The sequence below is a fragment of the Scleropages formosus genome, chromosome 20 (genome assembly GCF_900964775.1).
Source record: "Scleropages formosus chromosome 20, fSclFor1.1, whole genome shotgun sequence".
NCBI lineage: Eukaryota > Metazoa > Chordata > Actinopteri > Osteoglossiformes > Osteoglossidae > Scleropages > Scleropages formosus.
Window position 1 is genome coordinate 18,776,121 of NC_041825.1, and position 27,234 is coordinate 18,803,354.

Genomic DNA, 27,234 nt, shown 5'->3' on the forward strand with positions numbered 1-27,234 from the left:
GCATCCCAGTGGAAAAATTGGAAAGGGCCAACCATAGCTATCCAACACTGCAAAAGTGGCTTACTGTGTAAATAAAATGACTAAGCAGAGCCTCCCACCAGTTGGTGCTCCTCAATTAGGGTTTAATCCATTCCCCAGTCATCCTTTTTCAGCCTTAAGTACCTACAGGTTGATGAGTTCTAATCCCAACACGCAGCAGGAAGTGGACTTTTAACATTCTACCCACCTCTATGGACAGCGCATTGGACTGGGGCAGACTATTTCAGTCACTTAAATTGTAGTTATAACACAACCCCTATACACACAGTTTGACGAATGAAAGAGTCCGTCGGATAGATAGCTGACCTGAACTTGGCTCACGTCTCCTTTAAAAAAACCTATGATCACAGTTTAAAAATACAATGGTCAGGACACATGGAACAGGACTACTGCATATTAACATGGCTTAAATTTGGCTACAAATGACTCGCATAGTATGTTGTTAACTCTAACCTGAAGTGACGCAGAGCCTGAAAGGATTTACCAACATTATTATTTCTGTAGTCCTTGAGGTCATCCTGCAGGATTCTTGTTTCACCCCTACTTTATCACAGACGATTCTACAGAGCAAGAGGCTCTTTGAAACACTGAATAACTGATTGAGAAGCAAAATCCTTCAGGTTTGGCACCCCCCGGGAGCAGGACCGGACACTCTAGCTCTAAGCCATCCCTACATGCATCCCTAAAAGCATCGAACTGCACCATGCCCTTGCTTGGCTGTTGTGATCTAGCACTTCTATAAGTTACTGGACTAGGCTGTCATAACGCTACAGCCATAAGACAAAACAGAACACATAAATTAGTCAAGGAAAAAAAGTTTCACAAAGCCCCAAGTTACCCCAACAAAATTAGATCTTACCACAATTCACCAACTAATTTTGTAACAAATGACTGGAAACCAATGTGATAAAATGAGACAGTAATGACTATATTGCATGTAGTGTTAAAACAGTCAAAAGCTCAGTGTTGGCAGGACATTACGATGAAGGAAAAAAAAAAAAAAAGTTTGGTCAAAGTTGTAATTTTTAAGAAGTCTTTGGAACTACTGGCATAAAGCATAGCCGTATTCTATGTATGAGCAGGCCACATCCTGAAGGTCCCTTTTGCAATTCCAGGAAGTAACGTTCCATGTTGAACACTATACAGTGATTACTATAAGTCATCCCACATTTTCAAATCATAGCGTAAATATTTAATAGGTTGCCCAGCCCAATGCAATTATGCAGTTTATTTTTTGGCCATTTCCTCTCAGAGGATTCCATTTCAGAGAAGGGCACATTGTGGTGTTGGAGGTCACGGTCAAGTAGCTCAATACTAGTGTACAACATGGTCAATGTCGTACTTCTCACAGAACTTGTTGGTGAAAGGCAGACAGGTGAGGTGCTCCAGCCAGTGCCAGTGGATGGGATAAACGTAGAACCAGACCAACAGTGAGGAGATCAAGCCCACATACACCAGCAGTGAGAGGAGGATGAGCACACGCTTACGGTACTTGTCAAATATGCCGAAAGTGATGTAGGGCAGGAAAGCAAAGGACAACAGCAGGCCGCTGAGGAAGCCGAAGATGTGGGCGATGTTGTCGATCCATGGCAGCAGGCCACACAGGAAGAGAAACAGCACGATGCAAAGAAGTTTCAGGAAGGCCTTCCATGGTTTCTCCAGCACCTGCCAGCCTTGGAAGAGTTCCACAAACAGGCAGGCCAGAAGTCCAAATTGGGAGCCAGCTGGTCCCACCTGCAGCACACAAAAGGGTCAGATGTTACATGTCATGTTCACTCTTAGGACAAATGTCTGCTTTATAGTATCAAACTGTACTCAGATATCCTTCAGAAAGGAAAACTTTCATGATACTAATCTGAAAAATTATTGGTAATTTATAAGGACAGAGATGAAATATGGCTACAATACGCATTACACAATACATTTAAATTTAGCAGACACTTTTCTCCAAAGTGGCCTACAATGATGAGGTAGTGAAAATTATTCATCCAATGATAGAGCAGGGAAGTTTTTACTGCAGCAAGTCAGGGTAAGTAGCTTGCTCAAGGATAATGCAGCAGGAAGTGGGATTCAAATCTGTGATCATCAAGTCAAAAAAAAGCAGCAGCTCTAGTCACTACACAACCTGCTGCCCCCTAACATGTCATCTATAGCAAAAATACAGGTACAACCAGTCCATCTCAAAGAAGAGCTCCAACCTTCAACATAAATAATGACACTAAAACATTAGTGCAAGGACCAGAACAGAAATCAGTAGTAAGGAAACTATTGAGTCTCTTCTGTGTCAGATGACCCCTCTGCGTAAACGGTATGCACCGTGATTGTCACCGAAAGTGCACAATGCGAAAAATGTGAGAGATCTGAATGTAAGACAATAAAGAGCATGTACAAGGAGGAAGGGAATTATGTAACATCTTCCCTTCTTTCTATAAAAAAGGACTTGATGGTGCATGGCACCTGCCAGTTTTGTTAGTGCTGTGGAAGAGCGGTCTGCTGCTGTGGAACTGATGGGAGTCTACAGACACTATCACCCAAAAATTATGGGCAATTTGCTTCATAATTTAAACTGATTACTTGCAAGCTGTGATTTCTCTATTTTGATGCAGGATACCAGACTCCTGTAATATACCGTATTTCTCCTATTTGACGCTCCCGCTCTAATAGTAGCGCCCCCACCCGATAAGCCAGGGCGCGGCTAATATTTTTCTGCTGATTATGTTGATCCTTGTGCACATATACGTAAAACTTTAGCTTCTTGAAAATGAAAAATAATTAAAGCATAATTTAGAGAAAGCAGTTTTTTTTTTTTTTTTAAAACAACTACAATGGATTTCAAGCTGTCTGGCCAAAAAATAAATAAAAAAAACAATCAATGCGGACACCTATGTTCGTTGCTGTCAACGTCGGTGACTCGAACCCCACATGTCATTGGTCGTTCCTCAAACCAGTTTATCAGAGCAGTTTCAATATCTTCATATCTGACGGGCCGACCAGCCCCTGACTTTCTCTTCTCAGATTTAGATGCGTTTTGTAATCGTGTCTTGTTCTGGCACCAATCTTCCACTCGTCGATGGTGAACATTGAAAGCTTTGCGGCGAAATGTTTTCCTTTTTCTTCAGCAACTGCAATAACCTTCGACTTAAAAGCAGCTGTGTATGACTTTTTGCATATTTAACCCGCGTTTACAAAATGACGTCACTCAGGCCGCATGGTTACCACGTGCTAGGGAGAATTAGGCAAACTTCATAATTTGCACAATCAAGCCTCAAATAGACCCGCCCTGCCCGTAATATGCGACGCGCCGGGCGCGATAATTAGGAGAAATACGGTATATAGTATATTAATTTGGTCAAAGTCAATGAATTGTGCTGTAAATTGTAAAAAACTTTGATTTCACAAATTAGTTTAAAACAAAACATTGTCCAGTTTGTGCTACTAGTATTTTAGGATTGTACAGCAGTAATAGTATATGTTGTCCTCTGTTTGCACTGCGGTCCAGGAGAAACGCTATTTTCACTGCTATGTATGTGTCAAACATATTATGAAAATGACAAAGTTGACTTCGAGATTTATTCCAGTAATCAGAAGATGAATAGCTCAATTCCACTTATTTCTGAATATCCTCATGTTAAAATTATGATCAAGTGATTTTGAGTTTAAAAAGAAAAAACAGAAGTCAAGGCCACACACTTGTGGTTCAGTAGGACTTGTCAATAGGAACACAAGTAAGAGAAGCTAGCCCGTCTTCCATCATAGGTGGTAGAATGACAGAACTGAAGTTCTGGTATCACTGAGCGCTCCACGCAAACCGGCATGATTAGACTGACGTCAGGTTTAGTGTTGGCCACATGCACAGATGGCTAATCTGAGAGGAAGTAATCTTCCACAAGGACAGGAGAGAAGCGGGGGGGGGACAGCTCTGCTTACACTTGGTTCACATGCACTTACTACACCTGATAACTGCCGAAAGTTGAGCTTTGAATGCGCTCTTCCACTCTTCAGAAGCAGCCGGCTCTCTACAACTGTTTGAAGTATGAAGCATTAAGAAGGAAAGAGCGATGCACAATCTAGGAAGTGCTATCTCAACTGAGGCATCATTGAACATATATCCAATATGAATGTTCACTATAAAAATGTTTGTCAAATTACAGTCTAATAATCAGCATAAAAATGAATAAACTTATGTCCTCAATAAGACTGAACTTGCAAAGCACCCTATACAGTTCCAAATCAACTCTAAAAGAGCACATGCTCTAGGGATGATTCAGCTCAAGTGTCTGCAAAACAGAAAAACATTTTTGCACTTAAATCATCAACTGAAGAAAGGTATACAACTCTGACCCAGGTCAAAAAAAAAAAAAAGTGTGCTTCATTATCTCTATCAGATAGGCAATATCTTTATAGGAAGCATAAGAGCGATAGTCAGGAGCACAGTTCATGAATACCTCATGACCAATTTATGACTTATGAATAAAATTTAAAAAAAAAAAAAAAAAAAACCCAAAAAAGAGCCATGGGACTATTGTTAATGATTACACTGATACTGAAAATCCCTTTTAAATAAAAATATTAAGTATTTAGATTAAATCAATTACAATAAGTAAGGGTTTTGTGGGCTAAGCTGCATAATTTCTCAATATATTTTTAGGACTATATTAGTAAATCAAATGTAGTTATTTCTTCAGCACACCTCGTAATAGTGATGATTTCAGGAGCAGGTAGCACAATGCCAACAATATGTATACAAACATGCACACAACTGTCAGTCTATTGGCTAATGTTTCCACGCATCCCTTTAACTGTGTGGAACAACAATCGATCAGGGGAAAATATCTAATCAAGGGTCCGACAGCAAGACACAGGATTTCAACTTAGAACCTCTACGCCAGAGGCTATGTCTTACTAAGCCTTACCAGTACCTACCTTTCGCTGTCTAAAATGTTGAGGAATTGCCTACAAACTACTCCCCATTTTCTGACTTCTTGCTTTCAATTTAGCAAAATATATCCATGAAAACCATCATTTCCACACAATGAAATGGAAAACAATTGTTTATATTATGGACTGCAGCAAATTATAAATATGGGATTTCAATACCACTGCCAAAAACATCCACATTTGTGTGGGTTCTTTTATGAGACACACACACCTATTGCTATAATAATTCAGCATTTATCCGTATGTTCTTTGCACTGAAATACATACTGGTGTTGTCACTATTTGCGTGCAACTTCATTCCCTGGAGCTATACAACACGTTTACCTTTTTGTTGGTTTACTATGGTCAGAATTTGAGCAATGGTTGCAAGACACTTAAGTAAAATGCAATGCAACTTGACACTCACTGAAAAATCTCAATCTTTGTCTGACAAGAACAGTAGGGGGGGAGAAAAGGTGTACAAATGGATGTAAATAGCTTTGAAACTAATAACTAAACATACTGTAAATGTCACGTTAGTAATGAGAGTTGTTGCTTAGAGACAGCTGACGCAAACTAATTAGAATTATCAGGTTTTTTTTGTTTAAAAAATGGTAAAAAAAAAAAAGAAGCAGAGAGACATGAGTCCTCAAGCCTGACACTTGGGCTTCACTTGTGGTGCTCTGAAATTAGTCACTGCTGTATCAGCGGGTGAATGTTTTTAGCAGCTCTGCAGACACAATTAATCCACCCTTCAAGAGGATTACCCCAACATTCCATCAGCACATCAACAGATACAAGATAAATTCCTGGCTTAGCTGCATTATTCACTTCCCAGTTGCCGGCACGGTGTTGACCAGATAACACACATAGAAGCACAACTGCTCGCTTGCCCTACTAGGGAGCACACACAGAGCGGGCAAGCAGCATTCAGGAAGGGGGTAATGTGTAATGGAGCTTCCTTTTATATTAAGCAAAAGATCCAACAAGCTAATACACAGTCTAAATACTTGTGTTATTAATAAAAACTAAGCCAGCACACTGGTCAAGCCCCGCACCCATCATTTCATGGCTGGAAGAGGCAAGGAGTCCCCCCCCCCCAACCATACTCCTCATCAGATACCTACACCTTACTTTGCGATAAAGCAACGCATTCCGCAGCATTACTGCGGATACACTTCCTGCTGGTGCACGGTCTGCATTGAATTGGTACCTCTTTTACAAGTCAGAAAATGCCTCAGCTGTTTTTCCTGAATGCCTCTTGCTCAGGACAATACAGAGAACACCAGCAAATTCCCATACACTGTGGAACCACTTGACGGTGAGGCAGCGAAAGCTTTACAAGTCTGTGCATTCATCTTGCCATCACATTATTTTGATTTAATGAACCATTGTAACACTTAAAAATAAGCTGGAGGAAGCTGCACTTTACAATTACAAGAGAGACTCAACATTATTATAGATTAAGTGTTGATTATGATATGTCATGATTCACCGAGCTGGAACTTTTCTCCAAAGCAACTTAACAATGCAGCCGCCTGCTCCTATAATATATAGTGTTCAGATAATGTGTTGATAAATCAGTATGTTGACAAAGAGAATGAAGAAACGAAGAGATGGAGAGAGCTCAAAAGGTGAGCTAACATACATGGTAAATATTCTTGCAATGATTTTACAACAAATAGATTAATGAAAAGACTATGACATCAGACACACATTACTGTTCTGCACACACGTCCATCGGCAGCTGCGGTGAGGAGATGTCTACCGGTTATAAACAATGCACATTGGAAATTCCTTTGGGAGCATTCAGTCCCCAAACAGCTTTGGCTTATTTCCACAGAGTAGTCACACATAGTATACAGAAGTGAAGAGAAAATGGTCACATCTACTTTATTTTTTTTTTTTTAACCCACATAGGCGCCTGATTATTGTAACATGAAGCCTGGGTGTACACGCCTCCGCTTCAGTGTCTCGAACTTGTGGGAATAAACGTCAAAATCACTGTGTGGGGCAAGAAAAAGGTCAACCGGGGTGAACAGTGAGGGGGAACCATTTACCGCTCAGACGGGGTCACGGTCAGTAATCCAACAAAGCTCTTCCAGTGAACACCTAAGCTGTTTACCGGGTAGCCAGTAAAAGAGGGGCATACTCTCCCCCCTCTCACCAGCTTCCAATCTGAGTAGCATACACTTTGTGCCAGCCCGTGTTTGCTTTCAGTTATCACCATGTGCAAGAGCAGACCATCAGTCATCATAACAGTTTGAACACAACATCTTTCTTGATTCTGAATAACATTTTTTGTAGCTGGATACATACTGCTGCAAATACTGAACAAAAGGCAATAATAAGGCTAATTACTTATTCTACATGGAATTTGGACTTGCCGACTTGAAGGCCACAAATCCATTTTAACTAATACACTACTGGCAGCAATGTAAATCTCACTTTAGAGTGAGATGGTGAAAGCAATGGACAGACATTCAGGGGCAGGGTGACAGCATTAGACAGAAGGTGGCAGGTGGCAGCACAGGCATAAATTCTACCTCTGCTCTGTAGGGCAGGAAGAGGGCACTGGCCAGATTCCCTGTAATGCCACTCAGAATATAGATGATGGAGATGCGCAGCCAGCCAGCCAACTTCTCCAGGTCCCTCAGCACTGTCATCTGGAACACCACAGACACCAGGCAGTGCAGCAGGCTGCAGGGACAGAGCACATTCGTTGAGCTGCTAGAACACACTGCCCTCCAGAACCGTGGAAAAACGCCCTGATCATAAATCACAGAGACAGAGGATCTTCCTAGGCACCATGCATCATTGCAGAATTTGACAGGGTCATTCTGCTACATGGAGCTGCATTATGGACAACCACAGGGGTGCAAACTCACCCAGCATGCAGAAACAAGGAAAGCCACAGTCTATAAAACTGGTCAGGCACTTCAGGGTTTAGGAATGGCAGGAGGCCACATATATCATCTAAGCAGTGGACCTGTCAACATAACGGCAAGAAAGCAAAATTAATCATTTGAATTCTCTTCCACGCAGGACTTCCTAATTCACTGTGCAACTCAACAATTCAAGTCTCACGGTCTCTTCCGAGTTAATCTGCACAGCCGCGGCACTTGACCAGCCCAGGACGCTGGTGTGGCAGCCTGTTGCAGCGAAACCGAGTCCAGAAAAAGAACGGAAGGAGTCACCTGTGAGCAGAGTGTGGCCTCCTCATGGAAGTAGCCATGCATGAAGGAACAGTATTCTCGTGTTGTGATCTCACACCTGTGGAGAGCAAAAAAAAAAAAAAAAAAAAAAGACAGAAGATTCCTATACATCTGTGATTTTATATTTATATACATTAACTGAATTTCAGTACTTTACCACCACCATCTTACCTGCCCTTGGTTCCAATGCAGCAGGGTCTGCCCTTGATGCTACAGTCCATATGCCTGAAGCCTGTGTGGTTCCATGTGCTTGGAAAGGTGCAAATCTGAAAGCAGGGAGGGCCACAACAAATGTTACACTGAGACAGCTTTCCCAAACTCCCGTGGGCTGGCAGCATAGTGAAAACCAGGTCCTTCTAGGGTTATTAGATGATGGAATGTTCTTGTGTCTCTGGTATTTCACATTGCCTCAGTAGGCTGACAGGACACATCGTTCCCTCTTCCTAGGAACTCACCGGCCACTTGGTGATGTCATCAGGCCAGACGTGGGGTGCTGCTGAGGCAGGCTCTTCACAGGTTCTGAGTCCACAGTGAGGGAGACAAACAGCACATGTGTGTATGCAACAGCAGACGCCATAGTGTACCCCAGACCCTTTTAAAAACCCTGGCCGAGAAAGGCATTGCACCTAGGGTCCTGATGACAGACAGCGCCAGATGACCTTATTATGTCCACCTTCTCTGCAGTCCATTTTATAAAGGTGGCCAATGTCTCCTAGACGCCAACACAGGGAGACAACAGGCCTTTACACACACAAAAACATTGCTCTCACAGTGTACTCTTACAGGAACAATACAATCAATATACTATTCAAAATTTCCTTAATGTAGAGATCACTACTCTAGTCAAACTTATCCCTATTAGCATCATGCTAGGAAGGGCATACGTGAAATCTAGTGTGCGGCCCTGAACTTGACCAAGATGCTTTCAGTCAATGGGATCAAACTTATCCATATGCTCCGTGTATCATATATAAAACATTAGGAAGAACCTCAAGCCGCCATGGAGAAGCATTATAGCTATGCTTTGTGTGGGCATTTCTGTACCGAGCAGTCTGCTTGCTGCGTCTGCACACAGCCAGAGTTGTCATTCTGCACACAGCAGCCAGACTCCCGCTCCTGTTCCTTAGCCATCTGAATGAGTTTGGCAATCTGCTCATCTTGTCGGATACAAGGGGAGAACTTTGCCCCCAGGTGGATCAGATCTTCCTAGAAGAAAGCAGAAGAGATAGTGCCTACAACCACAGTCAATTACAGCACACTTGTTAAAACTACCTCTAAATTAAAGCTATCTGACAATTTAAGAATGTCAGAAAAAGCCACACGGAGTGAATTCCAAGCCCGTAGCTTCCACTCACTGAACTGGGTCCAATCCAAAAGTTCTCCTGCTGGATGTACTTGACACTTTCATAAACACCCTTATTTCTCAGCACCTGAGAAGGACCAAAGCCAGGATCAAACAGGACGAGAAACACTGGTCATTCATTTAGCAGCAGCTTGTATACAAAGTAACTTACTGGTTTATACACATACAAGTACAATAAGCACATAAAAAACAAACAGGGACTCACTAGCATAAAACACCCCATTACTAACAGCCACTTCCTGTTGATAGTACATTTAGTACAGCATAGCTTTTGCAAAAATACATGCCTTTTTATTGTGGGGGAAAAATTGGAACAAAAAACATGAGCGTAACAGACAAGTCTGTTTTATAAGCACAGTACTAGTTGACAAGTTTAGAGGCAACCCAACACAATCTGGCCCCTATGAGGTTCCTTGAGGAATGCCTTAGGGAACCTGGGATGAACCAGATGTGGATTCTGCATATGTAGGAGTAAAATGAAGTATATGGGAGGTGCTGCACTCACCTACATTTACATTTATTTATTTAGCAGACCCTTTTCTCCAAAGCAACTTCCAATTAACATTATGCAGTGTTATCAGCCCACACACCTTATTCACCAAAGTGACTTACACTGCTAGATACACTGCTTACAATGGGTCACTCATCCATACATCATTGTATTGCACAGTAGTACAATGACAAAGTCTTCAATTCAAATTCAACACACACTCTCTGTCACTCACACACTATGGGTGAACCTGAACAGCATGTCTTTGGACTGTGGGAGGAAACCCACGCAGACACGAGGAGAACATGCAAACTCCAAACAGACTGAGCAGGGATCAAATCCACATCCTCTAGCACAACCCAGGTGCTGTGAGACAGCAGCGCTACTCGCTGTGCCACCATGCCACCTGTATGTACAGAGCTAAGCTGTGGCTCATGTCTGTTTTGAGTAACACTGGCACCATTCCTTGAGCCACTAATACGCCTGCGCCTGGAGACAATCTGGACTGCAGTCTATTCAACAGAGGCACATGATTCCCACTGCAACTCAATCGAAACGCCACAACTAAAATTCAGATACTCACAAGCTCCGAGGTGGAGTGCTGAGAAAAGCCGACGGGGGCAAAGCCGTATGTGCAAATAGCCAGGAGGGTGATGACAATGTGCACAAATGTGATCCAGTAGGTAAAGTAAGGCCTATTCACGTAAGGAAAAGAGTTTAAGAACACTTGTAATATTGAGACATGCTGAAATTCAAAGTTCAACTTTTAAGATCTTAATCTCTTAAAAAACATACACTTATGCAGACAATGTGCATTTTTCCACTGTTGCTATGCAGAAGCAGGGTTTCTTAAGTTGCTTAATGACCCCTCCAGTGCACTCACCTGTGGCTGTGAAAGTCATCCAGCTGCTTCTGCACCTGGCTGCTGATGCTGCGACGGTAGTGCCGGTTCAACCACTTCCCTACCACGCCCATTCCATACTGCCGCTTTTGTTTGTCGAATGCAAAGTGCTTGACACGTGAGGCTATACGGCGACCCCGGTGAGGAAAAGGTTCTGCTCCTGCTGCTGCTGCCAGGGCCTTTGGGTCATCCTTTCTGCTCAGAAGAAGGGCAGAGATATAGGATCAGCATGCAGAGTCACAGAGTAGCTGGCACAGGGTCCCCTTTTTACGCAGGCAACTCACAAGTGTCGATCCTCCACTACTGGCATGTCCCCAAAATGGGGTGGGTAGTGTGAGGCGTAGTTAGCTGACAGGGGAGGTGACTCAAACACATCGTCAGCCATTGAGTACATCTCTTCATGAGCATCAACCTGCCATCAACAACAGGAGAACAGCAAGAGAGAGGCAGACGACAGAAAGCAAGGTTAACTCAAGTGATGCACTCAGTGTCCTCCACGACAGACTAAAAAATTCCAATCTATTCCTGTCTCCACAGTCTGATGCTCCTGCAGCCAGCCAATTATTTTAGCAGCAAAGATTTATCTGCTCACGGTGTCAGTACATACAGGGTGCCGGATAAAAATAGCAATCTGACATTTACTCTTAATTATCCCACTCAAGTAACACCCTCCTTGTGCAGCAGTGGCAGAGATTAAGACTACCTGTCAGGCACCAACAAATACAAGAAAGGAGGGAGGAACAAACTCCTGCCTTGCTGAAGAACACAGAGTCAGAGGTGTCCGCCGTGTCCACCGTGTCCTCCTCAAGCCAGCTGGGCCGGGCAAAACTACGCCGGAGGAAGCTGCGTCCAGTCTGGGAGCCTGCAGGCCCAGGGCGGCCCTGTAGGGATGAGTTTAACTGTTAAACAGGGCTCTCGGGTGAACGTGCGCTGTGAACATGCCTTTTTGCAGGTTTTGCCGATGGGACCTGACCTTCAGCAGGTTAGAGGCAGCCCGTATGCTCATTCGGGCCACCGACTCTCTCTTCCTGCGTGGCAGGCGTGTGTACCCAGACCGCTGGCTAGAGAAGGAGCACAAGGAGCTCATGCCGGGGGTGAGTGGAGGATGGGCCGTGTGGGGTGTCCGGGGTCGGTCCGTCTCATCTGGACACCGGAAGGCTCGACCCCGTGCAAGAGGGTCCACTATCTGGGAGGGAGATGGAAGCAGCCACATCAGAAGCAGAACAATAAGCTAACTGCCATACCAACAAACAAGGGCTGAAATTACTTATTTTAAGAAAAGTCTCCAACAGTAACATTAAGACAAATGCTTCTTTCATGACAGTTACAAGACAGTTCCTATATAAGGCAAGAGAAGCAGATTAATAAATGACAAAGTAGGTAGCATATGGCAACAGAGACTAACAATTCTGCCACAGTAAAACCTTACCTGAGAAACTTGCACTGCAAGCAGGTGAGCATCACTGAGGCTGCAGCTCAAGACCACAGAAGCAGGCAAACCTAAGAGAGCCTTGTTGCTTCTGCAGTCACTCCATCAAGCTGCATTATTTATGATGGGAGGGGAACCATCCCCCCTCAAAATAGTACTGCTGCCTCCTCCTCTCCTCACTCCACCAGAAAACTATTCTACTATGTCTATGTGCTTAATTTTTAACTGTAAATTCTTTATATTTCACAGATTCTTCCATTCTGAACAGCTTACTGCTTGAACAGTTTCTCAAGGGTACAACAGTAGGGCCTTCCTGGTACTTTACGCAACATTTTACTCGCCAGTCTACTTTCAAGCCATTATAGCACTGGTGTGGAAAGCTGAAATACAACACCTAGATCTTAGCCTCCTTCTAATCTTCCTTATTGACGTTTCTCCACTGGAAACATTTTAAAGGTGTTTCAAGAATACCATCTGAAAAGACATTCCTTCCTGGAACCAACCTCCTAATGTTTCTTAACCATTGTCCTGATGGCCTGCAGTGTCTGCAGCTTTTCATTTTACCTGAGTAACTCAATGAACCTTATTCACTATTTTTTTCCCCCCTCAATTTCTCTCATTTATGTGGTTATAAGTCAGTAAACTGCAAGTGGGAAAGTTGCGCACCCCGTGGCCCACGAGGCCTAGGTGTGTGAAATACTAACGTAAGACTGTACCATGCAACAAGGACAGGAGCTTCTCAGGATCAGAGAGGACAATAGCACCTCCATTTCGGCCACAAGCATTTTGCACATGAAAACATGGTGAGATTAGCAGAAACCAACACATGAAGTATGGGTACCCTGGGCATCCTGTACGCGGCAGGTGACTCCTGGCCCTGGTCCCAGCTTGGCGCCTCGTGCTCCCGGTATTGTGGCTTCAGTTTGCCGTAGCGCTGGCTGAAGTGGCGCAGGCTCTTTCTTTGCCACTGTAAGTGCTTGCTCTCGCAGTCACTGCCCACCCCAAACCACTGTGCTGTGCTCCTGTGTGCGTCCCACGAAGAACACAAAGGACACATCAACAGGCAGTCATACTGCACACGTGCAACTCATTTAACAGTACACCAGCATGCTACAGCTCATTTTCTGCAAGATCCCATCCAAGATCTTTGCTGCCCTATTTGTTAGAGTTTGTGTTTGGCAGGTATGAATGCATTGTGGGAAAGTGCACGGTCGGAATGTGGCAGATTCCTCACCTGCGGATGCTCTGGGACAAGGAGGTCTGACGCTGGTAATTGGCCCTCCTCCCTCCTGCTGTCATGTCAGCTTCTGACAGTGCTTCTCTGAACGGATGCACAGCCATGTTTGGTTCAGAAGGGACATTGAGGGGCTGGATACATACCACACAAGTAAGACACACAAACACACAAAGACAGGAGCCAAACCAACAGTTAGACAGAGGTCACCATTGTGCCTGGCTTACCACAACAAATGAAAGCACCTATGTGACCTGAGTTCATGTTCTCCAAAGAACAAATCTTTACTTTTCACTTGTTGTCATTCTTTTATTATTTAGGTGGCAAATTTAACCTTTCAAGCATGTGTCGATTTCAATTAAGACTACACTGAAATAGCTTCAATAAAAATAGCCACAAGCAATCAAACTGGTTCTTCAACATAAATGTAGGTACACATTAGCCAAAATAAGGATTATTGCGTTAAAGAATTAAAATAAAAAAAAAAAAAAAAAAAAAAAAAAAAAAAAATAATACCATATACGTTTATACTCTAGGTTTATACCAGTATGTTTGGCCTGTCAGTCAAGCTCATCCATGTGGAGAGACCATGCACAACAGGGTCACAGCAGTAATCAACCGTTCAGTGACACCAGACAGCTTTGTGCATAGTGGGCACACAATTTCAGTTAAACTGTCACTTAATTTCTTAGTTGAGACATGTGCCTGAGACAGGCAGTCAACAGGGCGGCATGTTCTGGTTTAATGACCTCTGTGATGTCAAACAAAACCTAGGTGCAAAGGAGCAGTATATTCCTGAAGTCCTAAGTATATTCCCAAGTGTCAGGTATGAGACTCCCACCTGCCAGGAAGCAGATGACAAGAGGTGGTTGCTCACCTGGCTTACAGAGTCAGCTGTGTCAGGAACATCAGGAGGTGGGATAGTGATCACCAGGCTAGGTGGCTTCTTGCTCTGCAGACGGCTGTTGGACAAGCTCCCGCTGCGTTGCAAGGATTCCTCTTCCGGTGATGCCATCCCGGTGGGCTGTATGCTGATGGGGGCTGAGTGACAGACACATTAGGGAATGTTACACAGTGACCAGAACAAAAGCCCCCCATCATGGCTAATTATGTGTAACTTCTAGAGTTCCACATCATGTACATATGGATTCCTTGTCAAATACAATCACACTGGAAAAAACCTCAGCCTAAATAAAACTAGTCTGCAAGACTATCATTTCTTAACTGCAGGCTACATTAAAACTAAAAATTAAACAATCCATCATCTCCGCCAACTGCTATTGAGCCTTGACCTTTCACCAGTTTATCCTGTAAGTACATGCACACATTGATCATGTTTTGGCCACTTTCAGTTGTATTAAAAAAGAAAAAAGGGGGGGGAGGGGGGACAATGAAACCTAAATAATACTGTAGTACCTTGAGTTATTCAGTCAACAGGTCATACAAAAGCACCAAATACTGTATAGGGATTTAAATAAAAAATTTTAATACATAAGAAATTCCATTTAAAAAAAAGCTGGAAACTTTTTGCATCTTCAAACATTTGCAGCATCAATGTTCATTACACAACCTCTGCATTGACTGCCTCTCATGATCAAATCTCCCATGCCAAGACCTATAGAGTGTCACAAGAGAAGGGCATCTGTCGTGTCCCACTATATGCACCAGTTTTCCATCACAACTTCCTCCTACTGTACCATTTACTACACAAAACCTTAAATCAAATCAAACTGCAAAGACGCTGAAGGAGAGCAATTTCAAACCTTGACCACTTCTTAAACAACCACGTCACAAAGCTCAAAATCACAACAGTGTCACAAGGAAGACAATTCACAGACCTGTATGCACAGAAATGGATAAAAATACAAGCATGCATGTTGATGTGTGTCACACATCCACATCTTGACACGCTGACACTGATACGACTGACAAGGACACGATGCATCGTGCTCTTGAAAATCACGTCACGCTCATCAGGATGTAAGGCATGAACACATTGCAACAGGAGCACACCTACAGAACATCCAAGGAGCATTTGACAGCTGTATTCTCCCATTGTACTGGAGAGCTATTCCACCCAGTGTCTGTGCCCAAGGCAGATACTGGTGGTTATTCCCATTTTTGCACATTTCAGGAATCACGTGATCAAGTGAAAGAACTTGTAGGATTCAGCAACAAAGACATGAAAGTCTGTACCCCTAGTAAGAGATCTGCTAAACAAATATTCTCAGGTGCAACCAGTGTTAAAAAAAGAAAAAAGGCATGAACTAGCAGTTGGTGTCGACTCAATGGGAACTAATCTAGTTCTATAAAAATTGTAAAAATTTCTTCTGACACCAGACCAAAATCTACCCCATAAACAAACAATAAAATATCACAAGTGTGTAGATAGGTATTTCATTGTTCTGTATTTTCAATCAAGTGACTCAGTAAAGCAGTGATCAAATTCATATGGAAAGACCCAGCTGAATCAAACTCACTCCTCTTATTCCCAGAAAAGCAGATTTAAACCTAGTTAATCCCCCTCTATACTACATCACGTCCCACTGTGTGGAGTGGGATAAAAACAGCAAATATGTTCAAGAAACCCATGCCCTCTCAACCACTTGGATGTGACAAGTATGCTTTCTGGAAACTAAAACTTCCGTGTGGACAGAAGTAACTGAGCTTATTCCTCACTTTTCAAATGAAATTGGCTCAGTGATGCTCAGAACCCAGGTGTCCATAAGACAAACACAGGCAGTGGTTCCACCGCTATACTGTACTCATCTGATGCCACTCATACCATACTGTAGACTACAGTGATTATGTACATTTACCCATTCAGCTGATGCTTTTCTCCAAAGGGAATAACAGCGTGAAAGTACTTACAGCTATCCAGCTGTATAAATGGGTATTAAAACAATCTAGGGTAAATACCTTGCTCAAGGGTACTGCAGCAGTAGGTGAGATTCAGACTGGCAATCTTCGGATCCAAAGCCAACAAACTGTAACCGTCAGCAAATGCAAGCGTGCAAAATAACTACAAAAGTTCAGAGCTTCACTATGAGCACTGAGCAGATGGAACTAAATTTCGTTGATAAAACTAAAAAGTGTTGTGTTGAAAAAAACGACCTTTGCTTAAATAAATATATCTCCTTTACCCAAAGGTCAGAGAACTACAAAATGGGTACAGCTTACCTTAGCAGCCGCACAGCAGTTACGACAAAAATAAAGATTCACACAAGTTACCCATTTGCAAGTTCAAGAAATTAGCCGTAGCGGGAAAAAAAAAAAAAAAAAATGAAGACGGCGCCGTCCGAGCCACACTGCCCTCGCTGGCCAGCCGTCTGTTACCAGGCTTCTCAGGCTGCTGCTGAAGCTACCACAGATCAATGAGAAGCCTCTCTGACAGCTTCAGAAATAGAGGCATCAGAAATGGCAAATCCAGGGAAATATGACACCCGCAGAGTCAAAGTCAATCTCTTCGGTGGAAAAAAATGAGCACGCCCATATGCTCCAGAGGGACTCCATATGCAATAGATTTTCACAGCCTTTAAAGAGATCAGGGCCTAATGGAGTCTTCAAAACTACATTCGTTAAGAGCCAAAGAGCCTTCCTAACCACAACCTGTTCCAATACTTTCGTAGATCCTGAAGGGCACAACTCGACAAGACTGAATTGCGCTTATAGCACCTTGATGACCCCCAGGAACAGGTGACTCCAGAAAACATGCCTTAAGCACAGATGGTCCTCTGGTCCTCTAACGCATGTAAAGGTGACCTCTTGATGATACGCATTTGCATTCTGTGCTGCTACTTACGGCTGTGAGTTAATTTTGCTAGAAACCGTTTTTGTGGTTACTCGATTAAATTAAAAAGGTGAACAAACATAAGTGCTTCAAATGGCCACTGGAAATATTTCTTAATAATTAAGAAGACAGGATGGAGCAACTGGGGAAATCTGCTTGCAGCCCTATTTTAGACTGGTATGTGGGCAGAAGATTGTTGGTGTGACAGCTTTCCTGCCATATACACACAAATCCAAGGGGATTACTGGAACAGCTCAAGAAATTTCCAGAGGATTCAGCGGTGTGTTCCAAAACATCTTCAGCATGTGAACTTTCCAAGGAGCTACTGTATTACTTTTCCTGTCTTACATAACACAGAAGTTAAACAACCGTTCATCTGTACTGAGAGTGCATGATGACAGAAGCCAAATAAAAAGCAGTATCATCAAAAGAACAAGCATGCTCAACCTGTTCTTACTTTGTGAAATGACAAAAACATCTGTCCAGAACAATGTGACAATGTTGTCACATGGACATTACATCCAGCCCAAAGAAATACCATGATGGTTTAGGGGGGTGTTCCTTGAAAAAACAAGGAAATGACAACTCATTTCTCCTTTGGAAACACCAGCAATCTATCTTTCACTGTAATGATCAACACGCTTTATTTTTTTTGACCTGGCTACCAGTATTCCATCATGAGTGTGGAATGGTGATCTCTACCCTGGTTATTTGCTGCCACCCTGTGACCCATTGAGGTGTCTATCAGTGACAAAAGGTAAATAGTCTAGGCATCCGTCAAGCTTCAGAGGCGCTTTTCAACGGGTCACCGGATCCAATTTGTCACCGACTTACACCCGCAACACATAAAGCAACTTGCCATTTAGGTAACGACTTCAGTCATTGAACAAGGACATACCACGAATGACACGCTCACTGGCCCAGTGAGTGTCTACAGAAAACGCCCAAATGGAAGTTGACTGGCGAGCAGCTAAGCTGAGCACACACAGGCAACATCTGCAACCATGATGTCTCAAAGGAGAAATGCAGGTGTGCTTACACAACGTCAAATAGTGCCTTTAGCGGTAACATAATCCGCCGTTCAACCACAGTTATGGCAGAGGCGGTCCGGTTTCACTGCACAAGCCGACATGCACCGGCAGTGTGATAAGGCAGCAAAGGAAGAGCCCAGCCCTCCTGCCAGGATGTAGCCATTTGCTGAGCTCTGGAAGTCACACTTCTCTCGTTTCCAGCAACATTGCCAGTTTTGGCAGCTCCATTCAGACTGACATTCTGCTGCTCTCAAAGCTCAATATGGAAGTTCAGTCATTTGAATAAACAAACAGTCCAGTAAGTCTTGGACTACAGATAGAGCCCCAAGCATCACACCACCTGTAATGGCCATTTACAATACAAATGCAGCCCTTTTTTTTTTTTTTCTTCTTAAAAAAAAAAAAAAAAAAAAAAAAAAAATCAACCCAGGAATTCACAGGAATTACAAAGCACATAAAAAGTTTCTTTCTTCTTGTCCAAGAACCGCTGAGCCAATGAATTAGATGTAACATGAAAAACAGAAAGTGGAAGTTGGCCCTTGTTTTGTGCCGCCAACACACGGAAAATTTCCACCTCTCTCAAATTTTATTTCCGCGGCTGTTGTGCTTACGAACCCTTACCAGCGAACTGTGTTGCTTCACAGGCTGTCAGCTGCGGTCAGGGATTATCAAAGGAGGAACCATACTTTACTTTTCTTCATCACCAAACCATTCTGTTGAAGTTCTGCATTGACATGGAGATTAAAAACACATTAGTGATATTATCATCATAGCACAATTAATGTATACATTTAAAAATGTAACCAGCACAAATCACCTGATGAAGCACAACAAAACCTTATGATCAAGTGTCAAGCTTTAGAATAAAAACAAACAGTAGTACAGAAAAATAATAGAGTAGTAATAAAGAAAAGTAGTGAGAGCATCTCGCAGCATGTTACTGTAGGAGCGTGCCATGTTGAAGCTGAATATATACTGTACACAAAAAAATAATGGTGAAATGCAGAGGAAGAAGAGAAGTAACATCTCAAAGCAACACTGCTGCATGAGTTGTGTTTGACCTGCTGAAGCGTTTTCATGTTCCCTCCCCCGTCTCTCTCCATTGGGTTCCTGCAGCTGCCCGCATCAGATTCAAGACTCTGGTTACGGTCTACAAAACCTTCAGCAGATCTACTCTCAGAGTCTACAAAACCTGATCACTCGCTACACCCCGACCAGACTGCTATGCTCCTCCACCTCTGCTTACTTGGTGGCCCCACGAACAAGCAGTTCAAAATCAAAAGCACAGAGATTTTTGGTTTTGGCACCGATGCGGTGGAATGACCCCCTCCATTCAGAACTGCTGAATCTCTCTATATATTTAAGAAAGGTCTCACACCTCTCACTGTTTGCACTCACCTCTCCCCTGATCTCCTAAGAGCTCGATAAACGTGTACGTATGCTTTATCTATTTAAATAATTTTTTTAAAAAAAGCTATATGAAGCTACTCGTGTAATGTATATTTGTTTATATGGTGTATTTGTGTGTACTCAAGAAGCATGCACCTGCATCAAAATCTCTACTGCTGTTGACGTAATGCATTTTTTTGCATTATTTTGCATTATTCTCCTACATGTACATCACTCTGGAGAAAAGTATCTTCTAAATCAAATGTCAATACTTTGTCACACACAAAAAGACGACAAGGGTTATTTTGGCACAGAATTGCGCTGATGGTGTGTCCGATGCGTGCAGAAGGGGGGGATAGTCTGGGACAACAGACTTCACTGTTGAGCCTTCATGTGGTGTCGTGAGCTCAACTCAAAAAAACACCAACGAAGGGAGGTTCCCACTTGATAACCTCAATGACTTAGCCATGTCGGCACCCTGCGAGTCGTGTGGTGTTTGAGGAGAAGATTAAGCCACTTAGTGCCGAGCCGTGGAGACGTACGTAGGCATTGCCCGATGTTTTTCTCTGGGCCTTCAGTGCAAAATGGTGAGGTCAGTGCAAGACTGGTGGAAGACTGGTGACTAAACTGCCCATAATCTGTGAAAGAATGTGTGTAGGTACCATGCAATGGACTGGCATGCCATTCAGTCTGTAGCCCGTGTTTCTGGGATAGGCGCCATACCACTGCAACCCTGACTTGGACAAGCGGTTCAGGACAAGTCACATGTTGCTGTTGTCTGGAGGGAATCATGAGTGAGTGTTCACAGTATTCAAAAATTAAATTCAATACAATAAATTGCAAACAAGTTCACAGAATCAGTACTCAAAACATTTGTTATAACTATCATATCTGTACATTTGTCATGACACAACCCTGGGTGCAACCTTTTTTTAGCAAAGCGAAACAGATAATTCACCAAAACAAAATATAGCACTTAAAAATAGAACTTATGTGCACCGCCCTTGCTGATCATTAGACTTCTTTACAAGACATGTGTGATGAGCATATTTTTGAAACTATGAACTTTCCAGAACTCAGTTCTACAGCTAGACTAGCTGCAACTTCCCAGTAGAAGTTAAACAAAATAAATGACCTCAGACAAACAGTATTTCATCACAGTCTTTACATAAAATGAGCCAGTGTCTTAACCCGTATGCGTTAACAGTTCTGATGAAGCATTTATTATTAAAATGTTAGAAACAGGCAAAATGTGATTTCTGTTGGTTTCAGACCACATGCTTATTAACAAGGGAGCTACTCAATAAATCTGTTTCAGAACAATTTAGGAAAAAGTATATACCACTCAGCACAAACAATGTGGGGTAAAAAAATTATTCTCAATGTATTAAACGTATTTAAAATCACATCTTCTCATCAGAATTACACCATCACCTCCCCTACCCGTCACTGAACTAGGTTGTCAAACAAGGTGGGAGAAAACTCAACAATGAACTGAGTATCAGCAATGAACAGTTGGCAGAGTAATGACCAGAGCTGATGCCTTGCACTCGAAGGAGCACAGTTCAAATCCCAGCTCCCACTGTAATAATACTCTCTTCAAAGCAACTGTGCTTCACTGGCTAAAGAGAAAATTATGATTGACAGCAGAGGTGTTAGTAATGTTTCACAGGAAAAGTCACATTGTTGGTTTTAAGGAGAGAACATTAAAATATTATGGTGGAACATTTCAAAGACAACAAGGGACGAACAAAAACGTGACACAGCAAAAGAACGAATTTCTTTACAATTACACCAGACTAAAAACAGAAACCATGATTCCCGAAATCTACTCTGTATTTTAAATACAAGTAACTGAGTAAGCAGAGCTGGCCTAGTCCAAGGTGAGTTACAACTGTGGTTGTAACAACTTGTCTCAGACCTCAGTGCTTATGGCCACTGAGAAAAATAAAGTGAACTCATGCGAGTGAACTCTTTCCCAAAATGACACCTGATTGGGATGCTTCGGCTAAGGATGGCTACATGGGGATGGGGGAGTTTGAATTTAATCATCGGCCCTTGCTGCAGATGAGGACATGTCTAAACCTGCTGCTTCAGGGAACTAAAGTCGACAAACCACAGCTGTGTCATTCCTGACCAGAACCAGTACTAATGCTATGACTTAATTAAATGTCAAGTCTCAGTTTTACTGGTGAATAGGGAACTAAAAATCATAGTTACATAAAAACTGAAGGGTACAGTTGGGTAGGTCTACATTAAAATGACATTCCTAAAACCAGCCTAAAACCCTGTATTTATTTTAAATAACATTTTTTTCAACAAACTCATATTCTAGTTTTATTCCACAGCACTTTGATGAGAAGTAAAGAGTCGATCTGTATAACCAAAGCAATTTACCCATTACGAGGAATGGGTGCTCGCACATTTCTCAGATGTTAGATTTAATTTTCAACGGTTTAAATACGTGAGGCAAGCCCATAGAAAGCAGTGGGCCTGTTAGAACACGGGAGCTGGAACGCGAAAGACGGAAAGGTTCTGCGTCAATGTGTGCACACTCCGGGAAGCATGATCAACCTCAATATGGCTATTCATATCATTATTTGCACAAGCTTACAGATACGAGTATGATTTTATTTAATGTAACTATAGCAAGACTTCATAAATAGTCCCGCTATTATTACCTATAAGTTCCTGTTTGGGGTAGCCATAAAGAGCTGAAATGGTCAAGGAGGAGTTAGAGACAGAGAGCTGTGTCATCATCTTGGAGGCTCTCCAGATCTGCAGGATTTTCGACCTTCATAAATCACATTGTTTCACAAAAACAAACCGATTCATTTAGGAAAATGGCTACTAATAACATGGCTGAAATTACCCTCGGTGAGACAACAAGGCCGGGATTTCTGGCAACATCCCAAGTAACGTCTAACTTGATCAACAAAGAGTCTTATTAGTTCCTCGTAACTGAAAAGACGAGAAGCAAAAGACGAAACGTTATAAGCTGTGGGTGTTAGAAACTCCCTCCCTTTCCTCTGCAGGTGTTTCAGCGGGTTAACAGAAACACAACGATTCTACTTGAGAGCTGCTATGTTAAGCATCTACAATTACCCCTTACTAATAAACACTGAGAGAGCAAAAAGGTACTTTACATCACTTTGTGACATACAAAAATAAAGATGAATGAATACACAATTACAGCAGCCTGCAGATAGAATCCCACAACGAATTTCGATGCTACCTTATGTTTGCGTGTCCGTGTGGAAACGCACTTCATCCAAATACGAACGGTATTTCTGAGAAGAGCTCTTACACATATCTTACACAACCAAATATATTTTCAAGTCTTTTACAGCTTAACCTTCATCTCAAGACATAAGATGTTGAACGGCTTAACCCGTAGGCTACAGCATACATGCAAGTGTAGCCGAGTAAAAACCGTTTTAATTCTAAATAAGCATTTCTGGGGCAAAAAAAAAGGATCCTCGTTGTTGACAAAATGAAGGCTTAAAGAAAACTATGTGTAACAATCACAGGACTGTGTTCCTCCCTTTGTCCAGTCAGTATTTTGAGCCACATCTTCATGACAAATGACCACACAGGGTACAGTCATTTACCATGTTGGGCAGAGTACACTTCATACATTAGTCATATTTTAATGGGAAAAGTTAGCTATATTTTTATCAGTAATTTTAATTAAATCCACTTAATAGCAGATATTTATAGCTTTTCCATAAGGACAGTACAATCATGGACAGTTAATCTATTCTGTTCTAATATAACTCGTTAACATAACCAGAATGTATTCATTGAGACAGCCAAAATACTTTCTTTGTATATTGTATATACAGCCAAGAAGAGTAAAAAGATGTATGTGGTTTTGATAGTCAAGAAAACCCAAAAGAAATGTTTTGTAGGTCATCACAAAATGGGACAGTGTGCAACAAAGGGAGCCCTGGCAGAGGCCTACAATGCTAGTGTATTAATAATTGTTATCATTCCATAAAATTAAAGTCACACGACACTTGAGCTGACACAAACGATTGAAACTTTTCAGAAATTAAGCTGTAAATAGTGGTAGAATCGGTATAGGTGAGGATTTTACACAGATATGTAACAGTAACAAATACACAAAAAATCTCTTCAGCTTAAGTTGAAACAGAGACAGGGTGAACTCGGTGTTGCAGTTTTTTCACAAATCACTACTGAAACTTTCAGTGAAAGATGTACCGCAGTGTTTACCCTATAACATTTTTTTTTTTTTTTTAAAAAATGGATGTCCTGTGTGTGTGTTGTAACTACTTTAAGTAAATTGCTTATGAAACGGAGAGCAGAAGAGCTGCTGAAAGTCTCCGACAGACGCCAGAGGCGAGTCGGCGTTAACAGTACAGGTTGCTGAGCTGCAGTCACTTTCACGAGAGAGAGCGGGCAACGCGCGCCACGCGCGCGACGAGCCCACACAGCCCGCGTCTTTTCGCTGGGCACGAGGGAAAGCCTGGATCCACCGGAAGTTCGGCTAACGTTACAAATGCAGGAAACGGGAACGTCTCCACACAAATACTCCACTTTTGACCTCAGAAAAAAAAACAAGTTACGCGCCATTCTTACAACGGCCTCCGCGGGCAGCTGTATTAATCCAAACAACACACTCGGGCTTTAAAGTACATAACAGTTGTTATTTTCCCTGGGAACTGCGGACCTGGCTGGTGTGGTTAACACTGGTGCGAGGAAGTCACCCGAGTGAGCGCGTTCTTCTGTCACGCGGCCACTGAGTTCAACTTCAATTCACCAAAAGAAGGTAGGAAAAATACTCACAGACCGCGCTTCCCTTGTTTATCGCAAGTACATCTCGTAGAAAGCACACGCTGGTGGTGAAGCCGAGCCGGGTGGAGTCGAGCTGAGAGTCCGCGGCCGTTCAACATGTTCCACTTCCTACTGCAGCTGGAGGAGGAGGAGGAGTTTACTCCGACGCACCTGGGCAGCGCGCGCGTCTCCGCGAACCGCTCAGTGGGGAGATTCGGGGAGTCCCGGTCCGGGAAGAAGGGCAGCGGAGTCCATAAATGAGCAGAAAGCAGCGCTGAAGGTTCTAGGAGGAGGTCCCATTCAGGGAGGGGCGCTGGAGTCGCTCCGATGAGACGCTGCTTGACCGGTGGAAACTGGCGTAGCAATAGTACCGCATCGAGCCAACAAACAGCTGAATGGTGGCTGCGCTGCGGGTTCGAGTCCCGTTCAAGTCTGTGAACAGTTTGCGTGGGTCTTCTCTCTCAGTCGAGACCAGTAGTTTCGTTAAACGAAAGTCAAAATTGCCCGTTTCGCGTCTCTCTCTCTCGCTCTCTGATTGCCCTGCGATGGACTGGCCTCCCGTCCCACGCCACCTTCTCATTACGCTCCAGACTCAGACTGCGAACAACCGCAGCCCTACACTAAAACAGCTGCTGAAAATGACCGAAAAGGCGTGAATGAAATGTGTGAAAGACCTGGGTGTCCATGCAGTGCTCAGTCGTTCCCAGCCCAGGGATGAAGCTGGACACAGAGTCATGGGCGCATCCCCTGCAGTGAGTGAGAGCCTCAATGGGGGAGGACGGGGTTCCACGAGTTTCTAAACGCCCATCACAGGGCACGTCTGCTGCTGATATACTTGTATAATTCCCAGTAGTTGTGTATATCCCCTGGTTTCATACATTTCTTAATATTGTAATTCGGGCTCGTGCGTTACTTCAATACTGCCCTTTTAGTACAGCTACTTTTCATTTTAATGCTCAAAGTAAATTCCTCCTGGAACAATCAGAGCTGATGACACTAACTTGACCGGGGTACCGTACTGTTTTTGTTTCATGTTAAATAGGAAAACAATTACTGTTACAATAAGCCCAATTTAAGTTGTAACTGTAGCGCAAGTTTCATGTCTTTTAGCGCCACCTAGTGGAAATTGCGCGATTGGCCACTGCACGTAATACTGTACTGGCCGTAATTTGCGTTACTGTGGAGCGCAAAGGTACAGCGGAACAATATATTAGTTATAAGGCATAACACACAGAACACCTTGTTGATATTAACCGTGCCAAATTAAAACACTGCATCTATTAATATATCATCCATCCATCCATCTTCCTCCGCTATCCGGGGCCGGGTTGCGGGGGCAGCAGTCCGAGCAGAGTCCTCCAGACTTCCCTCTCCCCGCACACCTCCTCCAGTTCCCCTAGGGAAACCCCAAGGCGTTCCCAGGCCAGCCGGGAGACATAGTCTCTCCAACGTGTCCTGGGTCTGCCCCGAGGCCTCCTCCCAGTGGGACAAGCCCGGAACACCTCCCCAGGGAGGCGTCCAGGAGGCATCCGGAACAGATGCCCGAGCCACCTCAACTGGCTCCTCTCGATGCGGAGGAGCAGCAGCTCTACTCCAAACTCCTTTCGGGTGACTGAGCTCCTCACCCTATCCCTAAGGGTGCGCCCAGCCACTCTGTGGAGGAAACTCATTTCTGCCGTTTGTATCCGCGATCTCATTCTTTCGGTCATGATCCAGAGCTCATGACCATAGGTGAGGGTAGGAACGTAGACTGACCGGTAAATTGAGAGCTTCGCCTTACGGCTCAGCTCCCTCTTCACCACAACAGACCGGTACAATGACCGCATTACTGCGGATGCCGCACCGATCCGTCCGTCAACCTGCCGCTCCATTTTTCCCTCACTCGTGAACAAGACCCCAAGATACTTAAACTCCTCCACTTGAGGGAGCGGCTCCCCCCTAACCCGGAGGGGGAAATCCACCTTTTTTCCGACTGAGAACCATGGCCTCGCATTTGGAGGTGCTGATTCTCATCCCCACCGCTTTGCACTCGGCTGCAAACCTCCCCAGCGCACGCTGCAAGTCTTGATTTGATGAAGCCAACAGCACCACATCGTCCGCAAAAAGCAGAGACGAGATCCTGCAGCCACCAAAACAGACACCCTCCGTTCCCTGGCTGCGCCTAGAAATTCTGTCCATGAAGATAATGAACAGAATCGGTGACAAAAGGGCAGCCCTGGCGGAGTCCAACATGCACCGGGAACAGGTCTGACTTACTGCCGGCAATGCGAACCAAGCTCCTGCTCCGGTCATACAGGGAACGAACAGCCCGTAGCAGCGAGCCCCGAACCCCATAATCCCGAAGTACCTCCCACAGGATGCCACGAGGGACACAGTCAAATGCCTTCTCCAGGTCCACAAAACACATATGGACTGGTTGGGCAAACTCCCACGAACCCTCCAGCACCCTAGTGAGGGTATAGAGCTGGTCCAGTGTTCCACGGCCAGGGCGAAAACCGCATTGCTCCTCCTGAATCCGAGGTTCGACTATCGGTTGGATTCTCCTTTCCAGTACCCTGGCATAGACTTTCCCAGGGAGGCTAAGGAGTGTGATCCCCCTGTAGTTGGAACACAATCTCCGGTCCCCCTTCTTAAAAAGA

The 27,234-nt window shown here is 43.6% G+C and overlaps 1 protein-coding gene across 1 annotated transcript; it reads right to left on the reverse strand.

Annotated features, from left to right (window-relative positions):
* Nucleotides 1-25,064, reverse strand: LOC108940147 (inactive rhomboid protein 2-like). Its single transcript, XM_018762097.1, has 19 exons — nt 24,608-25,064; nt 19,031-19,133; nt 14,466-14,629; nt 13,589-13,722; nt 13,196-13,376; nt 11,899-12,111; nt 11,678-11,806; nt 11,210-11,337; nt 10,908-11,120; nt 10,608-10,719; nt 9,527-9,601; nt 9,216-9,377; nt 8,798-8,883; nt 8,627-8,690; nt 8,343-8,437; nt 8,154-8,229; nt 7,845-7,945; nt 7,503-7,656; nt 1-1,773 (listed from the first exon to the last, which is right to left on the reverse strand). The coding sequence occupies exons 3-19, from the start codon at nt 14,601-14,603 to the stop codon at nt 1,354-1,356; spliced, it is 2,481 nt and encodes an 826-aa protein (XP_018617613.1). The 5' UTR covers nt 14,604-14,629; nt 19,031-19,133; nt 24,608-25,064; the 3' UTR covers nt 1-1,353.
* Nucleotides 25,065-27,234: the final 2,170 nt, after the last annotated feature.